Source organism: Dipodomys spectabilis, unplaced genomic scaffold, assembly GCF_019054845.1.
Source record: "Dipodomys spectabilis isolate Male_0828 unplaced genomic scaffold, ASM1905484v1 ptg000002l, whole genome shotgun sequence".
Lineage (NCBI taxonomy): Eukaryota > Metazoa > Chordata > Mammalia > Rodentia > Heteromyidae > Dipodomys > Dipodomys spectabilis.
In genome coordinates, this window is record NW_024870679.1 from 19,040,849 (window position 1) to 19,061,665 (window position 20,817).

The 20,817-nt window shown below is 45.6% G+C and overlaps 1 protein-coding gene across 1 annotated transcript in view; it reads right to left on the reverse strand.

The window, feature by feature from the left end:
* Positions 1-1,937: 1,937 nt before the first annotated feature.
* Chd1l (chromodomain helicase DNA binding protein 1 like) overlaps positions 1,938-20,817 on the reverse strand; it is a 33,568-nt gene continuing 14,688 nt past the window's right edge. The window contains exons 12-23 of the mRNA XM_042683945.1: positions 20,591-20,701; positions 18,355-18,469; positions 16,833-16,986; positions 15,964-16,129; positions 12,564-12,715; positions 11,032-11,195; positions 9,623-9,828; positions 8,445-8,543; positions 5,198-5,268; positions 3,516-3,630; positions 2,903-3,011; positions 1,938-2,145 (exon numbers count right to left, since the gene is read on the reverse strand). Coding sequence (XP_042539879.1) covers positions 2,067-2,145; positions 2,903-3,011; positions 3,516-3,630; positions 5,198-5,268; positions 8,445-8,543; positions 9,623-9,828; positions 11,032-11,195; positions 12,564-12,715; positions 15,964-16,129; positions 16,833-16,986; positions 18,355-18,469; positions 20,591-20,701 — 1,541 coding nt within the window. The 3' untranslated portion in view covers positions 1,938-2,066. The remainder of the gene's footprint in view (positions 2,146-2,902; positions 3,012-3,515; positions 3,631-5,197; positions 5,269-8,444; positions 8,544-9,622; positions 9,829-11,031; positions 11,196-12,563; positions 12,716-15,963; positions 16,130-16,832; positions 16,987-18,354; positions 18,470-20,590; positions 20,702-20,817) is intronic.

Genomic DNA, 20,817 nt, shown 5'->3' on the forward strand with positions numbered 1-20,817 from the left:
CATTTCACAGGCGGCTGCCTGCCAACAAGACAACTCTAAGCAGGACCAAGAAAGAAAGAAGAGAGTTGCCTGCAAATGTCATTTCTTTTCAGTGGCTTTCTGGGTCCTCATCTGCGTGACTGATAGCTTAAAGCCAAAGAAAGATGCAGCTCTAGTGAACTACATCCTGTTTTCCTCCAGAACCATGGGATGACTGAGGTCAAGGAAACAGGTACAAATACACAAATGCAAAAGAGGGAGGGAACCCCAGGACCCAGCGCTAGGCTGCACGACAGAGGGCTGGACTTCCTGTACACTTGAAGGCACTTGACAAGCTGCACAAAATATGAAATGAAAGTAGCAATGAATCCCTGCTCTCTAAGGAAGGCAGACTGGTTAAATGAGCTCAGGAGTTTTAGTGTTTGCCCTGAAGTGCTGGTGGCTCATGCATGCAAACCCAGCCACTAGGAGGCTGAGATCTGAGGATCACGGATCTTTGGAGTAGGAAAATATGTGAGACTCTATCTCCTACTGACTACCAAAAAAGCCTGAAGTGGCCCTGTGGCTCAAGGGGTAGAGTGCTAGCCTTGAACAAAAAAGCTCAGGGGCAGTACCTAGTCTACCCCCCACCTCCCAATTAGGGAAAAAAAACGAATCAAGAATTTGAAGTGTAAGAGATCTTCATTCAGCACAGATGCTAAACTGTTGAAAGGTGGGGTACCACCTTCCGTTGGGAGTCCAGCAGAACCACAAAAGCCAAGTGCTAAGGGGATCCTCTTCCCCATCAAGTCTCCTGGCCCCGGGGCAAGGCTGCTAAAGAGGCTTAGACACACTCAGAATACCGAGGACCTCCCGCACAGCTCAAGTTAGCCGAGCAGAGGGGAGTTGTTCAACTTTTGAGATTTCACATACCAAAGCGTGCACAGCTACCACTTCCCTGATTCTCCTTAAAGGCTCCAGTGGTTCTTGGCTCTTGGTCTCCTCTAGTCTCTTGTCAAAAGTTCCTTGTATGCAAGCTGAACTGGATTTGGCCAGTGGGGGGAAAAAAATCTTGCAGTTTTTCTGATGTCATACTGACCGTCCATAAGGCTCAGAGACTAGGCCTTGAAGCTAGCAGTAGGCTACTTTATCATTATTTTTAGGTGCCAATACTGGGCTTGAACTCAGGCAGACACTCTGTGTCTGGATCAAGAATCTCATTTTGGCTGGGCCCTGGTGGCTCGTACTTGTAATCCTAGCTACTCAGGAGACTGAGATGTGAAGATCATATTTGAAGCTAAGCAAGAGCAAGAAAATCATGAGACTCTGATCTCCAAAAAACAAGAAATAGATCTGTGGCTCAAGGGGTAGAGTGCCAGCCTTGAGCAAAAAAGCCAAGCAAGAGTGCCAGAACCCAAGTTCAGACCCAACTACCAGCACAAAAATAAAATAATCTTACTTTGGAAGGCATGAGTCAACTGATAGAGATCCTTCTCTGTTCCACTGCTTCTCCCCTCTCCTTAATCCATGCCACCTCTCACTGAAGAAATCAGTTCCAAACCAGGTGCTGATGGGTCACGTCTGTTTCTAACTACTCAAGGAAGCTGAGATCTGAATCATGGTTCAAAACCAGCCTCCAGGAAAGTCCGTGGGATTCTTAGTGCCAACTGACTAGAAAAAAGCTGGAAGTAGAGATGTGGCTCAAGAGGTAGAGTGCCAGCCTTGAGCAAAAAAAGCTAAAGAACAACACACAGCTCCTGAGTTCAAGTTGCTGGCACTTGAGTTCAGTTCTGGCACATCCATACACATAAAAAATTAGCCTGCTCAAGGGTAAGAAAACCAGATACAGACAGAAACTATTTGATATAGGAAATTTATTATTACACCAAGTTATGTAAACTAAGGCCAAAATAGTGCATTCCTGTATTACAGGTATAGATCAGAGTCAGCGGCCTCCCCTCCCCCCGCCTACCCCTCCCCCCAGGAGGACAAACGTCAACCCAGGAAATGGACAGTCCCAGAGGCCAACTCCATCCTTGTTCTCTCTTGGGGTCCTCCATGACAGTCACTCTGTGCGGGAGTCTCAGTGTGGAGCACCAAGTTGGCTGTTAGGGCAGTGGCTGGGTGGAGGAGGAAGTGAAGGACGGGGAATGGATGCCAGCAGCCCTACTTCTAGGAAAGTAGTATCTGATAAGGGCGGTCAAGGAAGCATGGTCTCCACTTTAAACCGCTGTTTTTGCTTTTTGACTATGCAAATAATGGCTAAAGCTATAGACAACCTCTGGATTCCCTTCCTGTGCACCATAAACACTTCCATGCTCTTAAGACTCATTGCTATTTCTGTTGTCTGCTATCCCAGAACTCTTCAGCTTCTGCCTCCATTGTATAAGCATACAAGACATGACGACATGACTGCTCTACTAAGTTCTGCAGTAATTCAAGGGTTTGTTGGGTTTACTAAGTTCTGCAGTAATTCAAGGGTTTGTTGGGTTTTTGTGTGTGTGTGTGTGTGGTCCTGAGGTTTGCACTGTGTCTCACATTTGCTAAACAGGTCCTCTACAGTTGTGCCATGCCTTCATTGTTTTCTTTAGTTTCTTTCAGATGTGGTCTCAAGTTTTTGCATTCTTGTTAAGCTTTATTTGCTCAACACTGGTGCTCTATCACTTAGCCACAACTCTACTTCTGGCTTTTTGTTAGTTCATTGGAGATAAGAGTCTCATGAACTTTCCGGCCTAGGCTGGATTTGAACCATGATCCACAGGTCTCAACTTTCTGAGGAGCTAGGATTACAGGTGTTAGGCACCAGTGCTGGCTGCATCTTAGTTTGTATATAGCAACACAGAAGGAAGGGACCAGGCCTTAGATGGAACAGCAGTCTCAGGAGACAAAGCCCACTTTCCCTCTTGGGCTGGGTGAAGAAACTATGAAGATCACTAAAGGATACATGTACGTTGGAATGCCTCTGGCAGCCAAATACTTCCGAATAAGGCGCTCGGTCCCGTACCAATTGAAACCCTTGGTGGCATGTCCGATGCGTGGAAGATGAACACTTGCTATACAAAAAAGGAGAAGAGATCATGGTGTCTTCACCCCTCAAAAGAGGATGGATGGAAAAAATAATATACATAGGAGCCGGGTGCTGGAGCTCACACCTGCAATCCTAGCTACTCAGAAAGCTGAGATCTGAGGATCACAGTTCAAAGCCAGCCCAGGCAGGAAAGTCCATGAGATCCTTATCTTCAATGACCACTCAAAAACCCAGAAGTGGAGCTGTGGCTCAATTGGTAGGGCATTAACCTTGAGCAAAAAAAGCAAAAAACAAAAAACAAAAAAACTTTGACCAGTAGGCCCTGAATTCAAGCCCAGTACTGGCACCTAAGAATAAAATCATGGTAAAATCCCCAGTGGATGGACGTGCTCCCAATATTCGTGGTACAAAGGATTCCCAAAGAACCAAGTAGACAGCAACGCACTATGGTTCTGACCTTCACACAAGTCAGGGGGTCATGGACTTGCGCCACTCCCACGAGAGGTACCGAAACACCGGAAGAGCTCACCTTTCTTTTTCTTTGCTGCTACATAGATCTTCTTCAGGCCCTCTTCTAGGGCTGCCATCCGAATGCCAGAGAGGGTGTTGGCGCGATCTCGGTGCTGAGCTACAACCAAGGCCAACTGGGAAGAACAACCATATGAGCAGCCATGGATAGGAGGCAGCCATGTTAACCTAGTGACCTGCCTATGGTGGAGAGACAGTTCTGTGGGGCCCTTGGAGTGTGAGTGTGAGTGTGTGTGTATACACACTTCTAGCCAGGTGCTAGAGGCTCATGCCCATAATCATAGCTACTCAGGAGGCTGATATCTGAATGATTACAGTTCAAAGCCAATCAAGGAAGGAAAAGAAAGCCTGCCTCACTCCATCTCCAACTAATCCCCAAAGAGCCAGGCTGAAGTCACAGCTCAAGTTGACTGAGTCAACTGTGAGCAAAAATGCCAAGTGAGAATGTGAGGCCTTGAGCTCAAGCCCTGGTAGCAGCAAGTGTGCGCGCGTGCGCACACACACACACACACACACACACACACACACACACACACACACACACACACACACACAGTATATCTAAATACTCTTAAAGGTAAGAATTCAAATATGAGCCAGGCACTGGTGGCCCATACCTATAATCCTAGCTACTCGGAGGCTAATGTCTAGAGGATCACAGTTTTAAGCTAGCCCAGGCAGAAAAGTCCTTAAGACTCCATCTCCAATTAATGAACAAAAAGCCAGGCTGGAGGTATGGCTTAAGTGGAAGTGCCAGACATGAGCAAGCAGGATAAATACAAGAGGCTCTAACTTGAAGCCCCAGTATGAGGAAAAAAAAAGAAGTAGGCATGGCAAATAAAACTTACTATAGTTATTCCAAATGACAAGTAAGCAGGAGATACTTGGGGTGCAAAAGATTTCTGATATGAGCAAAGAAAGGAGAGAAGAATGGATTGTTTCCCTCTTTCTCTGCTTAAGGCCAAACAGAAAACTCTCTTTTTCTCTCTCTCTTTCTTTGGGGAGGTTGCAATACTGAGTCTTGAACTCAGGATCTGATCCTCTTGTGCAGTTGTTGTTGTTTTTCTATTCAAGGCTGACACTCTACCACTTAAGCCACAGCTTCACTTATACCTTTTTGCTAGTTAACTGGAGATAAGTCTTGTGGACTTTCCTGTCCGGGCTGGCTCTGAACTGTGATCCTGAGTAGCTAGAATTCAGGCATGAACCTTTAAGAAGAGGAAACCTGTTCACACAGGAAGAAGCAGGGATGCTCATGTGCAGAGATGGTGTGAGCACACTGGAGGCAGCCATCCATGAGCACGGAGAGGCCGCAGGGAAGGCTGCCCGTGATCTTGTGGCCTCTAGCACTGTGGGAAACACATTCGCAAGCCCACACCACTGCAGCACGGTGACTCTGCCGCATGTCAGAGGCCAGACAGGTTTCAGAGCAAGTTGCTCTGAAAGCCTTGACTTTCCTGTGAGTGTAGTTTTTGTTTTTCTTGGTATTGGGGCCTAAACTCTGGGCCTGGGTGCTGTCCCTCAGCTCTTCAGCTCAAGGCTCTACCACTTGAGCCACAACGCCACTTCCAGCTTTTTCTGCTTATGTGGTGCTGAGGAATCAAATCCAGGGCTTCATGCATGCAAGGCAAGTGCTCTACCACTGAGCCACCCTCCCAGCCCCTAGTTTTGTTTTTTACTTACCAAATCGTGCCCCTTGTCTCTTGATACTTTATCATCAATGGGAAATAAAAGGACACCCCCCATACTCAAATCTGAGAAAGAAAACCAGAAGCAACAACAACAAAAACATTAAATCCACTAAGTTGTATGAAGCAGGGTCTATTCTGGATCTTTCTGTGCTTCCCCACTGTGTCCACTCCCCTGGACCCTACTGCAGAAAAGAGGGCCTGCTCCACCCTCCACTACGTCTACATAGCCAGCCTCTTTTTTTTTTTTTTTAATTGTAAAGATACTATACAGAGGGTTACAGTTACATGAGTGAGGTAATGAGTACACTTCCTATTGAACATTGTTACCCCCTCCATTGTTTTCCCCCTACCATCCCTTCCCTCCCTACCTTCCCCGAAGTTCTTTTTTTTTTTTTTGATTGTGATTAAGTGATTACATAATTTCTCGAATTTCACAGTATTGTGGAATAATGATGCTCATTTAAAGTCACAAGTTCATTCTAACTTTCCTGGAGCAAATTGTCTATCACTGTCTATAACATATAACGGTGTTCACATGTTATACACCGTACATGTGATCAGCAGTATGGGGATATTTAGTAGTGGTTCGACCAGATGAGTGGGAGTTCTTTGTTTCTTAAGTCCTGTTAGTTTTGTCGTATCACCTAACATTTTGGATTTAGCATCCACTTATCAGGGAGACCATGTACCATTTGTCTCTTTGCTCTTAGCTTACCTCGCTCAACATGATTCCTTCTAGCTCCATCCATTTCCCTGCAAATGCCATTATTTTGTCATTTCTAATGGCTGCATAATATTCCATTGTGTACAGATACCACAATTTTTGGATCCATTCATCTGTGGTGGGGCATCTGGGTTGTTTCCATATCCTAGCTATTGCGAACAGTGCTGCAATAAACATGGAGGTGCACGTGTCCTTGTATATTGGTTCCTGTTGTTCAGGGTAGATGCCTAGAAGTGGTATGACTGGGTCATAAGGGAGGTCAATCTTTAGCTTTCTCAGGATCCTCCAGACTGCTTTCCAAAGTGGTTGTATAAGTGTACATTCCCACCAGCAGTGTAATAGGGTTCCTCTTTCTCCACATCCCCTCCAGCATTTGTCGTTGGCTGATATTTAGATGTGGGACATTCTGACTGGGGTAAGGTGGTATCTCAGGGTTGTCTTTATTTGCATTTCCTTCACAACCAGGGATGGTGAACATTTCCTCATGTATTTCTTTGCCATTTTTATCTCTTCTTCTGAGAAGTCTCTCTTTAGTTCCCTTGACCATTTAGTAATTGGTTTGTTAGGTTTGGGAGGGATTAGTTTCTTGAGTTCCCTGTATATACAGGATGTTAACCCCTTGTCTGATATATTGCTGGTAAATATTTTTTCCCAATTAGTTGGTTGTCTTTCTAGCTTGGTTGCGATAGATTTAGCTGTGCAGAAACTTTTTATTTTAAGGTAGTCCCATTTGTTGAGTCTCTCTCCAACTTGTTGTGACCCTGGGACTCTGTTCAGGAAGTTCCTTCCTGTGCCTATTAGTTCAAGTGTCTCTCCTACTCTGTCCTGCAGTAGTTTCAGAGATTCAAGTTTAATGTTAAGGTCTTTAATCCATTTTGAGTTGATGTTGGTGCATGGTGATAGGCTGGGGTCCACTTTTAGTTTTCTGCCTGTGGCCGCCCAGTTTTCCCAGCACCAGCAGTTGAAGAAACCAGCCTCTTCTTACCTCACAGCCAACGTCTCCCAAAGTCCTGTGGCTGACCTTGGGTCAGATCCTGTTCTTACCCCCACTTCAGCATCTCCCACTAAGGACTATTTTGCTGTAATCTGTGTGTGTGTGTGTGTATACACTTGTCCTAGGGCTTGAAAGGGCCTGGAGCTGTCCCTTAGCTTTTTTACTCAAGGCTATGCTCTACCACTTAAGCCACAACTCCACTTCTGGTTCTCTCTCTCTCTCTCTCTCTCTCTCTCTCTCTCTCTGTGGATCTTGGGGCTTGAACTCAGGGCCTGGGCACTGTCCGAGCCTCTTTGTGCTCAAGGCTAGTACTCTTGAGCCACAGCGCCACTTCCAGCTTTTTCTGAGTAGTTTATTGGAGAAAAGTCTCATGGACTTTCCTGCTTGAGCTGGCTTTGAACTGCAATCCTCAGATCTCAGCTTCCTGAGTAGCTAGGATTACAGGCATGAGCCACCAGTGCCCAAGTCATTAGTGACTTTTGCATTTAAACTTGGATCTCATCTCTACACATACATCTCATTATATATGTGCAAATATTTCAACAGCCTTCTTCCTTCCAATTTGATATAGTTCTGGTCCCATGAATTTTGGAAAAAGGCTACTCAACCCTTACTTCAAACACTGTATCTTCAAGGTCATCTAGCAGCTCATTGTTGCCTTTTTTCCTTTGAGGAAGTGTTTTCTACCTTGTTCTCTGCCCTCTTGTTTCGGATGCAACTCTGGGTTAGATCTCTCTCCTGTTCTCTGCTTTTCCAGCTGCCAAATCAGCATCCAGTTCTGGGCTGACTGTCCACCTTGCTAAGCCCTGAGCATTGAGTGTTTTCCTTTCCATTTTAGACAGAAGAACCAGGAGAAAGGAGATGCAAATCAAAACAGCACTAAAACCTAATAGGAAAAATCTAGAGGGTACCATATAATCACGATGATAATGTTACCTCTTTCTATACTGCGATTTCTACATGCCAAAATGGGTAACTTTCCATTGTTCTGTGCCAAGGGATGCTATCTATTCAGTGTTACAACTTCCCCTGGCCCTAAGCAGCCTGACTTCTGTCCCAGGCTGTGGTTTTCCCATTAATACACCTTCCTGCCCCCAGGCCCCGTCTACCAATCTACCCTTAGCACTTAAATAGCGTGTGTTGTTTCTCTACATAGATTTGAGGCCTCCATGAGACTCTCTCTTAGGAAAATGGGCTGAGCTGGAAGCAATGGGGTAATCTTTGTTCTAAGACTTAAAAGCAGATGTGATGATGGACATTTTTCAGAACTCATACACATTCATGAGCCTCACTACTGTTCCATCAAGGTAGGTGGGACAAATACCACTCGCCAAACATAGACGAGGAAAGAGTCACAGAGAAGCAGGGGACCATCTCTACGTTACATCACTAATGGATGACAGAACTCAGGCCTCAAGCGGCTCTTCTGATTCCTTACCCGTCTAATAGGATGTGGTATGTCCCTTCCTGCCTTATTCCAGCCCTGACCCATGGACCCACTGTCCTGCTTTGCCTCTTTACCTTGCATTTTCCCAGCCAACTCATATCTTTTTCTTGGCTCAGCAGACCGTGCCTCCAGAGCTGTGAATAAACCACCTCGGCCCCAGCGGCCAGAGTCATCTGACAGAAGAGAAGAGAATAGTCTCATCTACACAAAGTCCAGTTGACAATTCAGATGCCCAAAAGCACACAAAATAGGCTATAGAAAAGAGAGCTGATCTACAAATGTCGTATTTGGACTTCCCAATATGTAGAAGTTTTTCTGGGAGATACAACTAGCCATCCCACTGGGAGTGTGTCAAAAATTAGTGAGCAGAATCTCTAATATGTCTGTGACTTCTGGGAGGCAAGTGAAGAAGGGCAAGAGGTGGAACCTCCCCTTTCAGTCCCTTTCTGACAATTCATACTGTAAGGATTTGTGGAGTGGATTACACATGAGGCATTACTGCATAAGCAGCAGAGATAGCAGTGGACAAAGGACATCCCGTCTCTGCCCCATGCAGCTTCTTTTCTAATGTAATGTCATAGGCAACTAAAAACGCATGTTAATATGACAGGTGGTGATCTGCAGCAACAAAGGAAGAGGAGAAAGAGGAGAAAGAACAGCACAGAGGTACAGATAGAGACTGTTTTGTAAAAGTTGATCAGAAAGATGAGAGCTGGTAGCTCAGACCTAGTAATCCTGGCTCCTCAGTAGGCTGAGATCTGAGGATTGTAATTTGAAGCCAGCCTAGGCAGGAAAGTCTATGAGACTTATCTCCAATGAGCCAGCAAAAAGCTGGAAGTGGAGGTGTGGTTCAAACTGTAGAGTACCAACCTTGGGCAAAAAATGCCAAAGAGAATGCAAGGTCCTGAGTTCAAGCCCCAGTAGCAGCATGCGCGCACGCACGCATGCGCGCGCACACACACACACACACACACGCGCGCACACACACACACACACACACACACACACACACACACACACACACACACACACTGTGCAGAAGATGAAGCAGATGTTATCTCATTATATGGCTGAGGAAATTGAGGCTCAGAGAGGTTGGGTGGAAGGAAAAAGCCAAGAGTCAAATCTGTGTCTTGATTCTGAACTCTGCTTTTCTGATTGAACAATACGACCCTGGATCACCACCATTGTCACTATGTTGCCTGTTGTCCCTGTTTCTGGGCACCGGCAGGTTCTGGGCCCTGTCACCTACCCACGCAGTGCACGATGAGGGCATCTTCTGCCCCCGCCTGAGGGTGGGTGACATCTCCACTGATGTACTTGATGGAGGTCGAGTCTGGGTCTCCATAATCCAGGTCAGAAGAATCCTCTTCCACCTCATCCTCAAGCTCCTCTGGCTCACTGTCCTCCGAGGGCAGGCAGAAGGACTGGTAACCACTGGACTCCCACCAGGTCATCCTTCAGAGACCGGAGAGAAAAAGTGAATCAGCCAGCGCCCTTAGAACATTCTGCACCGCTATTTACAAACCATAACAGCCAAGTGGAGAGGCAATTAGAAACTTGCCTGAAGTTTTTGGCTCATTTGTAAATATGTAAGTCACTGATGAGCCTAACAGCCTCCTGACTGCACTTCAATAATGAGCAGCTACCAAATGTCTCTGATTCTAAGAAAAATGACTGTTCAAATATATGACGTCTTGTTCAGCTACAATAAAACCTTTCAATATTTTTTATTTGCTGGGTGCCTGTAATCCTAGCTACTCAAGAGGCTGAGATCTGAGGGTCGCAGTTCAAAGTCATCCCAGGCAGAAAAGTCCCGGTGAAACTCTTATCTCCTATTAACTACCAGAAAACTAGAAGTAGAGCTTGGATTAAAGTGGTAGAGTGCTAGGCCTTGAGAGGAAAAGCTCAGGGACAGAGCCCAGACTCCGAGTTCAAGTCCCATGACTGATAAAAACAGAGCAAACAACAAAAATATTATTTCAACAGAATACATCATCTCTGTACTCGGGACATCGCTCTAAAGTAGAAAAAATGTTCATCTTAGGCTGAGAATGTAGCTCAGTGGTAAAGTGCTTGCCTAGAATGTATGAAGCCCTGGGTTCAATTCCTTAGTACCACATAAACAGAAAAAAGCCAGAAGTGGCATTGTGGCTCAAGTGGTAGAGTGCTAGCCTTGAGCAAAAGAAGCTTAGGGACAGTGCCCAGGCCCTGAGTTCAAGCCCCAGGACCAGCAAAAAAAAAAGTTCATCTTTTCACACATATGCTGATACGAATAGTTACAGCCAGTTCTGATGAACATTTTCTGTGGGGTGTATATATGAGTGTGCCAGTATGAAGGCTTGAACCCAGAGTTTTGAATTCTCTCTTGGCTTTTTTACTCAGAGCTGGTGCTCTACCATTTGAATCACACCTCCATTTTCCACTCTTTGTTGGTTAATTGGAGGTAAGAGTCTCATGGACCTTTCTGCCCAGGCTAGCTTCAAACCATGATTCTCAGATCTCAGCTTCATGAGCAGCTAGGATGACAAGCATGAGCCACCAACAAACGCCCTGAATTTTCTAGGTTTTTAATGTGACATTCAGCTATAGAGTTGAACTATATAATAGTGACCCCTTAACACACCGTGGTCGTCAGCTTGGCATAGGATGCAGACGTACTTTTTCTTATGCTCAGCTTCTTTCTTTGCCTTCCTCCTCTCCTCTACTTGTCTCTTTCTCTTGGCTGCTGCTTCTTCTCTTTTCTTCCGTCTCTCCTCCAGTTCTTCTGGGCTCAGAACTCGCTTCCTCTTGGAGGTCCCCTCCACAAGACCAGGGATCAGAACCTGAGGAAGAGCAAGGACCGCAGGCAGGAAGGTCAGGTGCTGTGAGTGTCACTCACCTCTGCGGCGCCCTGCACGGAGCAACATGCTGGGTGCTGTCCCTATGCCATGCCGTGTGGCAGGAATTACTGGTCCATTTCACACGCATGGTGACCACAAGGTGCCAGACAGCCAGTGCCATGGCTAGCGCAATCATTTTCACTGATTTCATTAGGAATGAGGCACTTCTAAACAGTACTGTTTTGGGGGGCCTTTTTCCTAGATGGAAAGCATATTCTGCATTGTGGTATTTTCAAATTTAGTCAAGTTTCATTCCAATCTTTTCTACAAATGTATTGTGCAATTCCTTTTAAAACAAAGAGTTCTGTTGGGCGCTAGTGGCTCGTGCCTGTAATCTGGTTTCTCAGGAGGCTCAGATCTGAGGATCACAATTCCAAAGACAGCCTCAGCAGGAAAAGTCTGAGACTCTTATCTTCAGTTAAGCAGCAAAAGGCCAGAAATACAGGTGTGACCCAACTGGTGGAGCACCAGCCTTGAAAGAAAAAGCCTGAGTAGCCCCCCAAAACACACAAAAAATGGAATAGTTCATAACCTTGATTATCTTAATGATAGGTAGAATCTAGAATATTACATGTCATTTATGAAGTAAGGTCACAATTTCCAACAGTGGGGTGTCATAAGACTTTATAGCTTAGAGGAAGGACCATGGGAGCTTTTATCAGCATTAAGTATACAATACACTCAATTTGTTGATTTTCTTTTTGTCAGTTGTGGAGCTTGAACTCAGGGCATAGGTACTGTCCCCTCAGCTCTTTTGCTCAAGGCTACTACTCTAACACTTTGAACAACAGCTCTACTTCTGGTTTTCTGGTGGTTAATTGGAAATAAGAGTCTCATGGACTTGCCTGCTTGGGTTGGCTCTGAACTGCGATCATCAGATCTCAGCCTCCTAAAGTAGCTAGGATTACAGGTGTGAGCCACCAGCACCCAGCTTGCATTCAGAGCCTCATGCTTTTCCTTAGCTTTTCTGCTCAAGCCTGAGTTCTTGATGAGCCACAACAATACTTCTGGCTTTTTGGTGGTTAATTGGGTAATAGTCTCTAATATTTGTCTGCCTGGGCTAGCTTTGAACCCTGATCCTCAGATCTGCAGCCTGAATAGCTAGGATAACCACCAGAGCACCTAACCTTGTTAACGCTTTATTATGAGAATAGTTTACATGGCTCTAGGACCCAGATAATTTTCCTCAGTCAACACTCATTTCTCAACAAATTACCATAAGAGATTAAGATGATCCTAGCTTCATTTTTTGTTCTCTTAGGATGACAGTTTGGAGAATTTATACTATTATATTAAATTAATAGTTCTTACAGTGCCTTTCTTTCGGAGTGACCGTCCCTCTTGACTCATTTTCTCCAACAGAAGAGTTTTCTGAAGAGTTACCAGTTGTTCAAATGACTTTTTGTCTTCTTTACTGGGCTCTTTAGAATAATCTTTACCTTCAAATAAGTACATATGGTTTTCTAAGAACATAAAACACAAAGAGAGAGAGAAATGTTAAGACAATGAAAAACAAGCTGGGCACTGGTATAGCCAGGTGCTGGTGACTCACACCTATAATCCTAGCTACACAGAGGCTAAGAACTGAGCATCATGATTTGAAGCCAGCCCAGGCATACAAATCTAAGAGACTATATGTCCAATTAAAGCCAAAACAATATTCAAAGCAGTAGGTAGGGCTAAAAGATAACCACCATGTTTTGAACAGGCTGAGACCAGCTTGTGACTTCCTTTCCCATCATGCTCAGGGTGTCCATGGAGATCCATACTCCTCCACAGACAGAGCTTGGTCCATTTATAATTTGTGGTGTGCTCTCTCTCTCACCCCCCTCCCCCCAGGCTATTCTTCAGCACAAATCTCAATGACCTTAGCATTCTCTTATACAATCTCTACTTTTTGGATGAAGCACACTTTCCCCTGTTCCTATATATTAAAGGGGCAAATGAGCAATCTAGAAGAAAAAAAAAAGCATCACCACAAAAACAATCCCTTGGACATACAGTTTCTTGCCTGTTTTATGTGTATGTGCTGGTCATGGAGCTGAAACTCAGGGACTGGGCACTGTCCCTTAGCTTCTTCCCTCAAAGCTGGTATCTACCAGCTGAACCATACTTCCATGTCCAGCTTTTTTGGTGGATAATTAGAGACAACAGTTTCACAGACTTTTCTGCCTGGGCTGGCTTTAACCCTCAGTCCTCAGATCTTAGTCTCCTGTGTAGCTAGGATTACAGGTGTGAGCCACCAGCTCTGAGCTTATAGTGTGATCTTAAACAGCGCATTCACCCCTATTATCCCACTTGATTTTTGCAATCAGGTAAGAAGGCAAAGCAGACATTACTAGCACCATTTTCCAGATGAGGACACAGAGGCTCCATAAAGCTGGGTAATCTGCCAAGACTGTGAATCAAGTGACAATCCGCCAAGACCAGCAACCACAGATAGGTAAGAGAATGAGTCGAAACTGAAGTGTATTTAATAACACATGTTACCAAATAATTTATTTCCCCAGCCTTATGAAATTAGCTGTAAGTATGTTTTCCCTGGAGAAAATGAAAGCAAAACATTTTCATTCTCAAGAGATCAATTGCTCCACACTTGTACCCAAATCTAACCAGCTGTAATTCTAATTGGCATTTGCTAATTAAATCAGCAGGGGGCTTGCAATGAGGCACTCTATCAACAAGTGAGAAAAAAAATAAAGAGCTGAGAAGTGTCAGATATGATCAACGTATGTAGCTGCAGACTGCATGAACTTTTCAGCTCAAAAATGTGGATTTTTTTTCCAAGATAAAGCAATCCTGCTTTTGATTTAGTTTCAGCAGAAGTTGTTTTAATTTCTAGTCTTTCATATTTATTTGTAATATCCTCTGTGCTTTCCATCTTAATTTTGTAGCCAAGAGGAGGCTGGAGCCCATAGGAGCCATCTACCACACAGGAAGCCAGACTCATCCATCACAGACAATATCCCATAATGTTCAATGTCCACATGTGAAAATGGAACCAGGTAACTTGAGGGGATGGGTGGGTTGAGACTGGAGATGACAATAGAAGGGGCAACAATGTGCAAGATGAGGTGTACTCATAAACTTGACCGATTGGTTTGAGACCCTTTTGTACAACTACCTAAAGATAATTTTTTTAAAAATATTTCAAAAGAAAACAATACAAATTTTAATTCAGCTGAGAGTTCTTTTCAAGTAATTGGTTTGTCTGAAGAAAAATATAGTCAGGCGCTGGTGGCTCACACCTGTAATCCTAGCTACTCAGGAGGCTGAGATCTGAGGATCACAGTTCAAAGGTGGCCCAGGCAGGAAAGTGTGAGACTCTTATTTCCAATTAACCACCAGAAAACTAGAAGTGGAGCTGTGGCTCTAAGTGATAAAGCATTAGCATGGAGCAAAAAGAGCTCAAGGACAGAGCCCAGACCCTGAGCCCAGACCATGACTTTAAAAAAAAAAAAAAAAGAAGAGTTGCTTGAGCCAGACACTGGCACTCTTTTGAGCCCTAAACCTCTACATCCAGCTTTTTGCTGGCTCAAAGTGGTAGAGCGCTAACCTGGAGCAAAAGAACTCAGAGACAGCACCCAGGCACTGAATTCAAGCTCCACGACTAACAAAAAAAAACACCACCAACAAAGTAAGCAGTTGGTTTGAATGGGAAATGCAATTATTCTTCTGAAAACACTAATTTTATTCGTTCTAGTAAACCTTAGAAAAAGAAGATGAGATTAATCTAGGTGTGAGTAGAAATGGATGTAAGCTTTTGGTATTTAAGGTGACCAAATGTAACATTAAAAAAAGTGAGCATATGTATCTATTTCTTCCCTCACCTGAAACCCTCAATGACAGTAAAGATTTTCTGAAACAGAAGTCAGCCACATTGGTGGTTCATGCCTGTAATTAATCCTAGCTACTCAGGAGGCTGAGATTTGAAGATTGGGGATCCATGGCCAGCCTGGGTAAAAAAGTCCATGAAACTCTTTTTTTTTTTTTTTTTTGCATCCGGTTGTGGGGCCTGAACTCTGGGCCTGGGCGCTGTCCCTCAGCTCTTCAGCTCAAGGCTAGCGCTCTACCACTTGAGCCACAGCGCCACTTCCGGCTTTTTTTTTTTTTTTTGCTTATGTGGTGCTGAGGAATCGAACCCAGGGCCTCAGGCATGCAAGGCAAGCGCTCTACCACTGAGCCACCTTCCCAGCCCCAAAAGTCCATGAAACTCTTATCTCCAATTTACCACCAAGACTGGCCTTGAGTAGAAAAGCCAAGTTAGAGCGCGCACACTTGCGCGCACGCGCACACACACACACACACATACACACACACACTGCCCGAGATGGCAAGAGGGTAGGGAGAGATAGTGGGAACAGTACGTACACACACACACACACACACACACACAATGCCCAAGATGGCAAGAGGGTAGGGATAGTGGGAACAGTACGTATGTGCGCGCGCGCACGCACACACACACACACACACACACACACACACACACACACAATGCCCGAGATGGCAAGAGGGTAGGGATAGTGGGAACAGTACGTATGTGCGCACACACACACACACACACACACACACACACACACACACACAATGCCCGAGATGGCAAGAGGGTAGGGAGAGATAGTGGGAACAGTACGTGGGGTGTTTCAGGGGTCTCCCATCCTAGCTCATGCCTAGGTTGTGCCATTTACTCTGTCTGGTTGCAACTCACTTCCTTCCTCTTGCTCTCTGGCCTCTCCTCCTTCAGCAGACAGGCCATCTGGGACCCACTGGCCATCCTTGGTTTCTCCTAGGATGGACTCCAGGTCCATGTCACTCATGGTGCTCCCCTCAGAGGACAGAAGTTTATCCAAGCCGAACTTGAGAATCTCACTTAACTTCAATGGAGAAAACAAGAGTCCAGTTAGTTCTTAAGAACAAAAAGCACCAGCTTATGAGTGATCTGCTAAGTGGCTGAAAGAACCCAGGTACGGTCCTTCTCTGGGCAGCCTGCCTTTCCCCTCCTCCAGCAAGATGGCACCAATCACTTTAATCACTCGACCATGCAGAAGCAGAGGTGATGAACGACCGGAGCTGTGGCTTTGACAAGTCTCCATAACAACACAACACTAATTTATAAGCCTCCATTTTTTTTTAATGTAAAAATAACAGCAATTAAGAATAACAACACTTCTTAATAACAATTCTTTCTCACAGGCCTCCCCAAAAGCCGCAGTTAGAGACTCTATCCTAGCTTTTTCACTGCTAAACTTCCTCAAATGAGAAGGCTGCTCCCAGTACTCTACCTCATTCCCTTTGGCATTTGCCCTTTCCTTCCTCTCTCCTCCCTTCCTTTTGTACTGATCCTGGGGCTTCCCCTCAGGGCCTGGGCATTGTCCCTGAGCTTTTTTTGCTCAAGGATGGCACTCTACCACTTAACCCACAGCTCTACTTCCAGCTTTTTGGTGGTTAATTGGACACAAGAGTTTCACAGACTTTCCTGCCTGGGCTAGCTTCAAACCATGATCCCCACTCTCAGCCTTCTGAGTAGCTATGATTACAGGGAGCACCCACAGGTGTGTGCTCCTGGTTGACTCCTACCTGGAGGTCTGCATCTGCGGAAGCTTTCTGGGTTCCTAGAGTCAAATGGCCTCCTTCTGTGACCTTGTTGGTGAGCTGCAGTTTGGAGGCTGCCTTCCTGTAGACAATTTCTTCCACAGTGTCTCGGCCAATCAGTCGAATAACTTTAACAGACCTGCACGGAAGTCAGTGACAGTGGATAAGATGAGCATCTACAAATTGGAGAAAAATGAGCCAGATAAGTATACATAAAAGGAAGCAAAACCAAACACCAGGCATATACAGGGGACAATTAAAAGGACAAGATCGTCAGGTGACAATGGCTTCCACCTGTAATCCTAGCTACCCAGGAGGCTGAATTCTGAGAATCTCACTTGAAGCCAGCCCATGCAGGAAGTCCATGAAACTCTTATCTCCAACTAACCAGCAAAAAGCCAGAAGTGGTGGTGGAGTTCAAGTGGAAAAGCACCCTGGGCTAAAAGAGCATGAGGCCCTGAGTTCAAGTCCCAGTAGTGGCACATACACAAAACGAAGAACGTAGCCGGGCGCTGGTGGCTCACACCTGTAATCCTAGCTACTCAGGAGGCTGAGATCTGAGGATCACGATTCAAAACCAGCCCGGGCAGGAGAGACTGTGAGACTCCTATCTCTAATAAACCACCAGAAAACCGGAAGTGGCGCTGTAGCTCAAATGGTAGAGCGCTCGCCTTGAGCTGAAGAGCTGAGGGACAGCGCCCAGGCCCAGAGTTCAAGCCCCACGACCAACAAAAAAAAAAAAAAAGAAGAAGAACGTGGTTGGGCTGGGGGTACAGCACAGTACACAGCAGATACAAGGCCACAGTCCATTTGCACTGAGCATGCAGAAAGGACCTGTCCTCAGGTTCTTGAGGTCAGAAGGATGAAGGGGTGGCTGGCACTGAGCTACTGCCTCTGTGGCCACAGCGATCCGGCAGGGGGATACACAGCGCCTGCACGTCACAGCCACCTTTCTGACAAGGTTTCATGACCCCTCTCCCTCCCCCACCTTCTTTTCTTTCCTTCCTTCCTCATCCCCTCCTTCCCTCCCTCCCTTCCTTTTCTTTTTGCACCTGTACTTGGGTCTAAAATTAAGGCCTTGGCTTGTTTCCTTAAGGCTGGTATTCTACCATTTGAGCCATGCCTCCACTTCCAATTTTTTGCTGTTTAATTCAAGTCTCACAGATGTCTGCCTAAGCTAGCTTCCTACCTGGATCCTCAGATCTGAGCCTCCTGAGTAATTAGGATTATAGATGTGAGCCACTGACACTTGGCTCTCAGCCCATTTTAAACCTGAGCTAGGTCCTGACTTAAAGGTTCTCTCCAATCCTGTTGTAACTGCACCTTTTTATTTTTAGGAAAGTAAGTGTGGACAGACAAGCTGGCCCCTGACTCAAGCCCAGGGGTTGGAAGCAACTCTGGGCTGAGCCTGGAGGCCTCTCATCTCCTGACACCAGGACTGTGCTCCTCACCCTCCTTCCCAGGCAAGCCACGCCAGCGGGGAAATGCCCATGCTCAGCTCACTCACTTGTCCTGGCCAATCCGGTGAGCCCTGGCAGCTGCCTGCAAGTCGTTGTGAGGGTTAAAGTCGCTGTCAACAAAAATCACGGTATCTGCTGCTGTTAAGTTCATGCCAACTCCGCCTGGAAGCAAAGGATAAAGGAGTATACTTGGGCACAGAGAGGAGGAACTGGAAGAGAGGTGTGGGCTGGGCTGGGCCACATGGATGAACTGCCATCACTCAAGCGGACTGGCTTCACGGTGGTGCCCATCCTACTCCAGAGCCCAGTGTGGTATGTGTGGCCTCACACTGTAGGACCCGGGACAATATAATTATTAAATCTAACAGAATGTGGGCATCAGGGGAAAGGAGCAAGGAGGATTTGTAAGTTAGTACCGAGAAACTCTTAAAAATCTCTTTTGCTTGAGAACTTTGGTTGAATTTTGCTAGATCAGTTTGCAAAAAAATAAAATAAAGGCCAACTGCTGGTGGCTCACACCTGTGATCCTAGCTACTCGGGAAGCTGAGATCTGAGGATCAGTATGATTTTTGAGCAAAGCTGGCAGTAAAGTCTATGAAACTCTTTTTTTTTTTTTTTGGGTCTGGTCGTGGGGCCTGAACTCTGGGCCTGGGCGCTGTCCCTCAGCTCTTCAGCTCAAGGCTAGCACTCTACCACTTGAGCCAGAGCGCCACTTCCGGCTTTTTTCTTTTTTTGCTTATGAGGAATCGAACCCAGGGCCTCAAGCATGCAAGGCAAGCACTCTACCACTGAGCCACCTTCCCAGCCCAAGTCTGTGAAACTCTTATCCCTAATTAACCAAAAAAAAAAAAGCTGGAAGTAGAAGTATGGCTCAAGTGGTAGAGCACCAGACTCAAGCAAAAAGCCAAGTGAGAGTGCAAGGTTCTGAGTTCAAGCTCCAATACTGACACAAAAATGACAAGTTCTTTCAGAAAACAGCTCCAAATGTAAGATGCCTACTGGGTCATTAGTAATACTAGAGCATTTGATCACACTTGCAAATTACAGCTAGGCAATAAAATCAAGTTATCTCCCTCAGACATACTTTCTTTTGTGCTAATACTGGGATTTGAACTCAGGGCCTCATGCTCTTGCTTGGCTTTTTTGTTTAAGGCATGAGCTCTACTGTTTGAGCCACACACACACTTCTAGATTTTGGTGGTTAACTGGAGATAGATAAAAGTCTCATGGACGTTTCTGCCGGGGCTGGCTTCAAACTGCAGTCCTTAGATTTGAGCCTCTGAGTAGCTAGGATTATAGGCCTGAGCCACCAGCACCTGGCATTGGTACTTTCATCAACAAGCTCTAGGCAGCCATTTGGGAAAGATTTATAAGCAATCACTGCCACCTAGTGGCAATAGGAGTCAATCACAGAAAAACACTTGAAAGTGGGGGAAAACCTGTTAAACAGGAAAATGTGCAAAACTATAGCAAAAAAGGAATAGCCAACAGGCCAGTTCAGCTGTGCTGGCTGTGAACAGTGATCCTCAGATCTCAGCCTCCTGAGGAGTAAGGATCAGAAGTGTGAGGGGCCTGGCTTGGTTGCTTTTAGGAAGGACACCCCTCCCTTTTGTGTTCCACATCTATTCCACAGGATTTGAGATAGAGAAACCAAGCTTATGTAACTTCTGGTCTGCCGGATCCAAGCTCCTCATCTCCCCAGACTGACTTTGGCTGACTTGCTTATACATGGCACTGTACATACATACTAAAGCACCACCAATGCCATGCGTATCATCTGTGATGCATGTTGTATGGAGACATGTGACTCTTCTACATAGCTGGTGGTTTCATTATAGTTGTTGGTAAATAAGATATTGGAAATGTAGACAACACACCTGCAAGGTATTCCTGGAGGAAGAGCAACCAAAAAATGTCCCAATTAGATTCATGGCTACTCTGAATGTGGATGAAAATGACACAAAATCCCAGGAGTCTTCCAGGATACAGCTAGGCCAGTGTCACAGCAGACCAATCTCCCTTCCAACTACTCACTCCACGCCTCAAGACCCACTTCTCAGATGAGACAAGCCTCGATGGGTTGATAAAAGAAAAGCCGCCATGCCGAATGCCAGAACCTTGACAAACTACAGCAATGACTCTCAGTCCCCTCCTTTTTGGTACTTATTTGGTTAGAAGAATCATAAATTCCCATTATCTCACCATGAGGAGGTTGACAGGAAAATACACGGACTGTTGGGAATGTTAAGGGTACTACCTGCTGTCCCACTGCCAGTAACCTACCTGCCCTCGTGCTCAGGAGGAAAGTGAAAATGGGCTGTTGTCCGAAGTTCTTAATGGCCAGGTGCCTCTCTTCTCCCCTCACTGAGCCGTCCACACGCTCATAGCTATAGCCTTTATACAAAGGGGGGGGGAGGTGTGAAAATAAGAGAGAAATCTTAACTCTTTAAGAACTCCTTGGGGAATTAAAAAGAAAACGCAGTCAAAACCAAACACCCCATTGACATGCA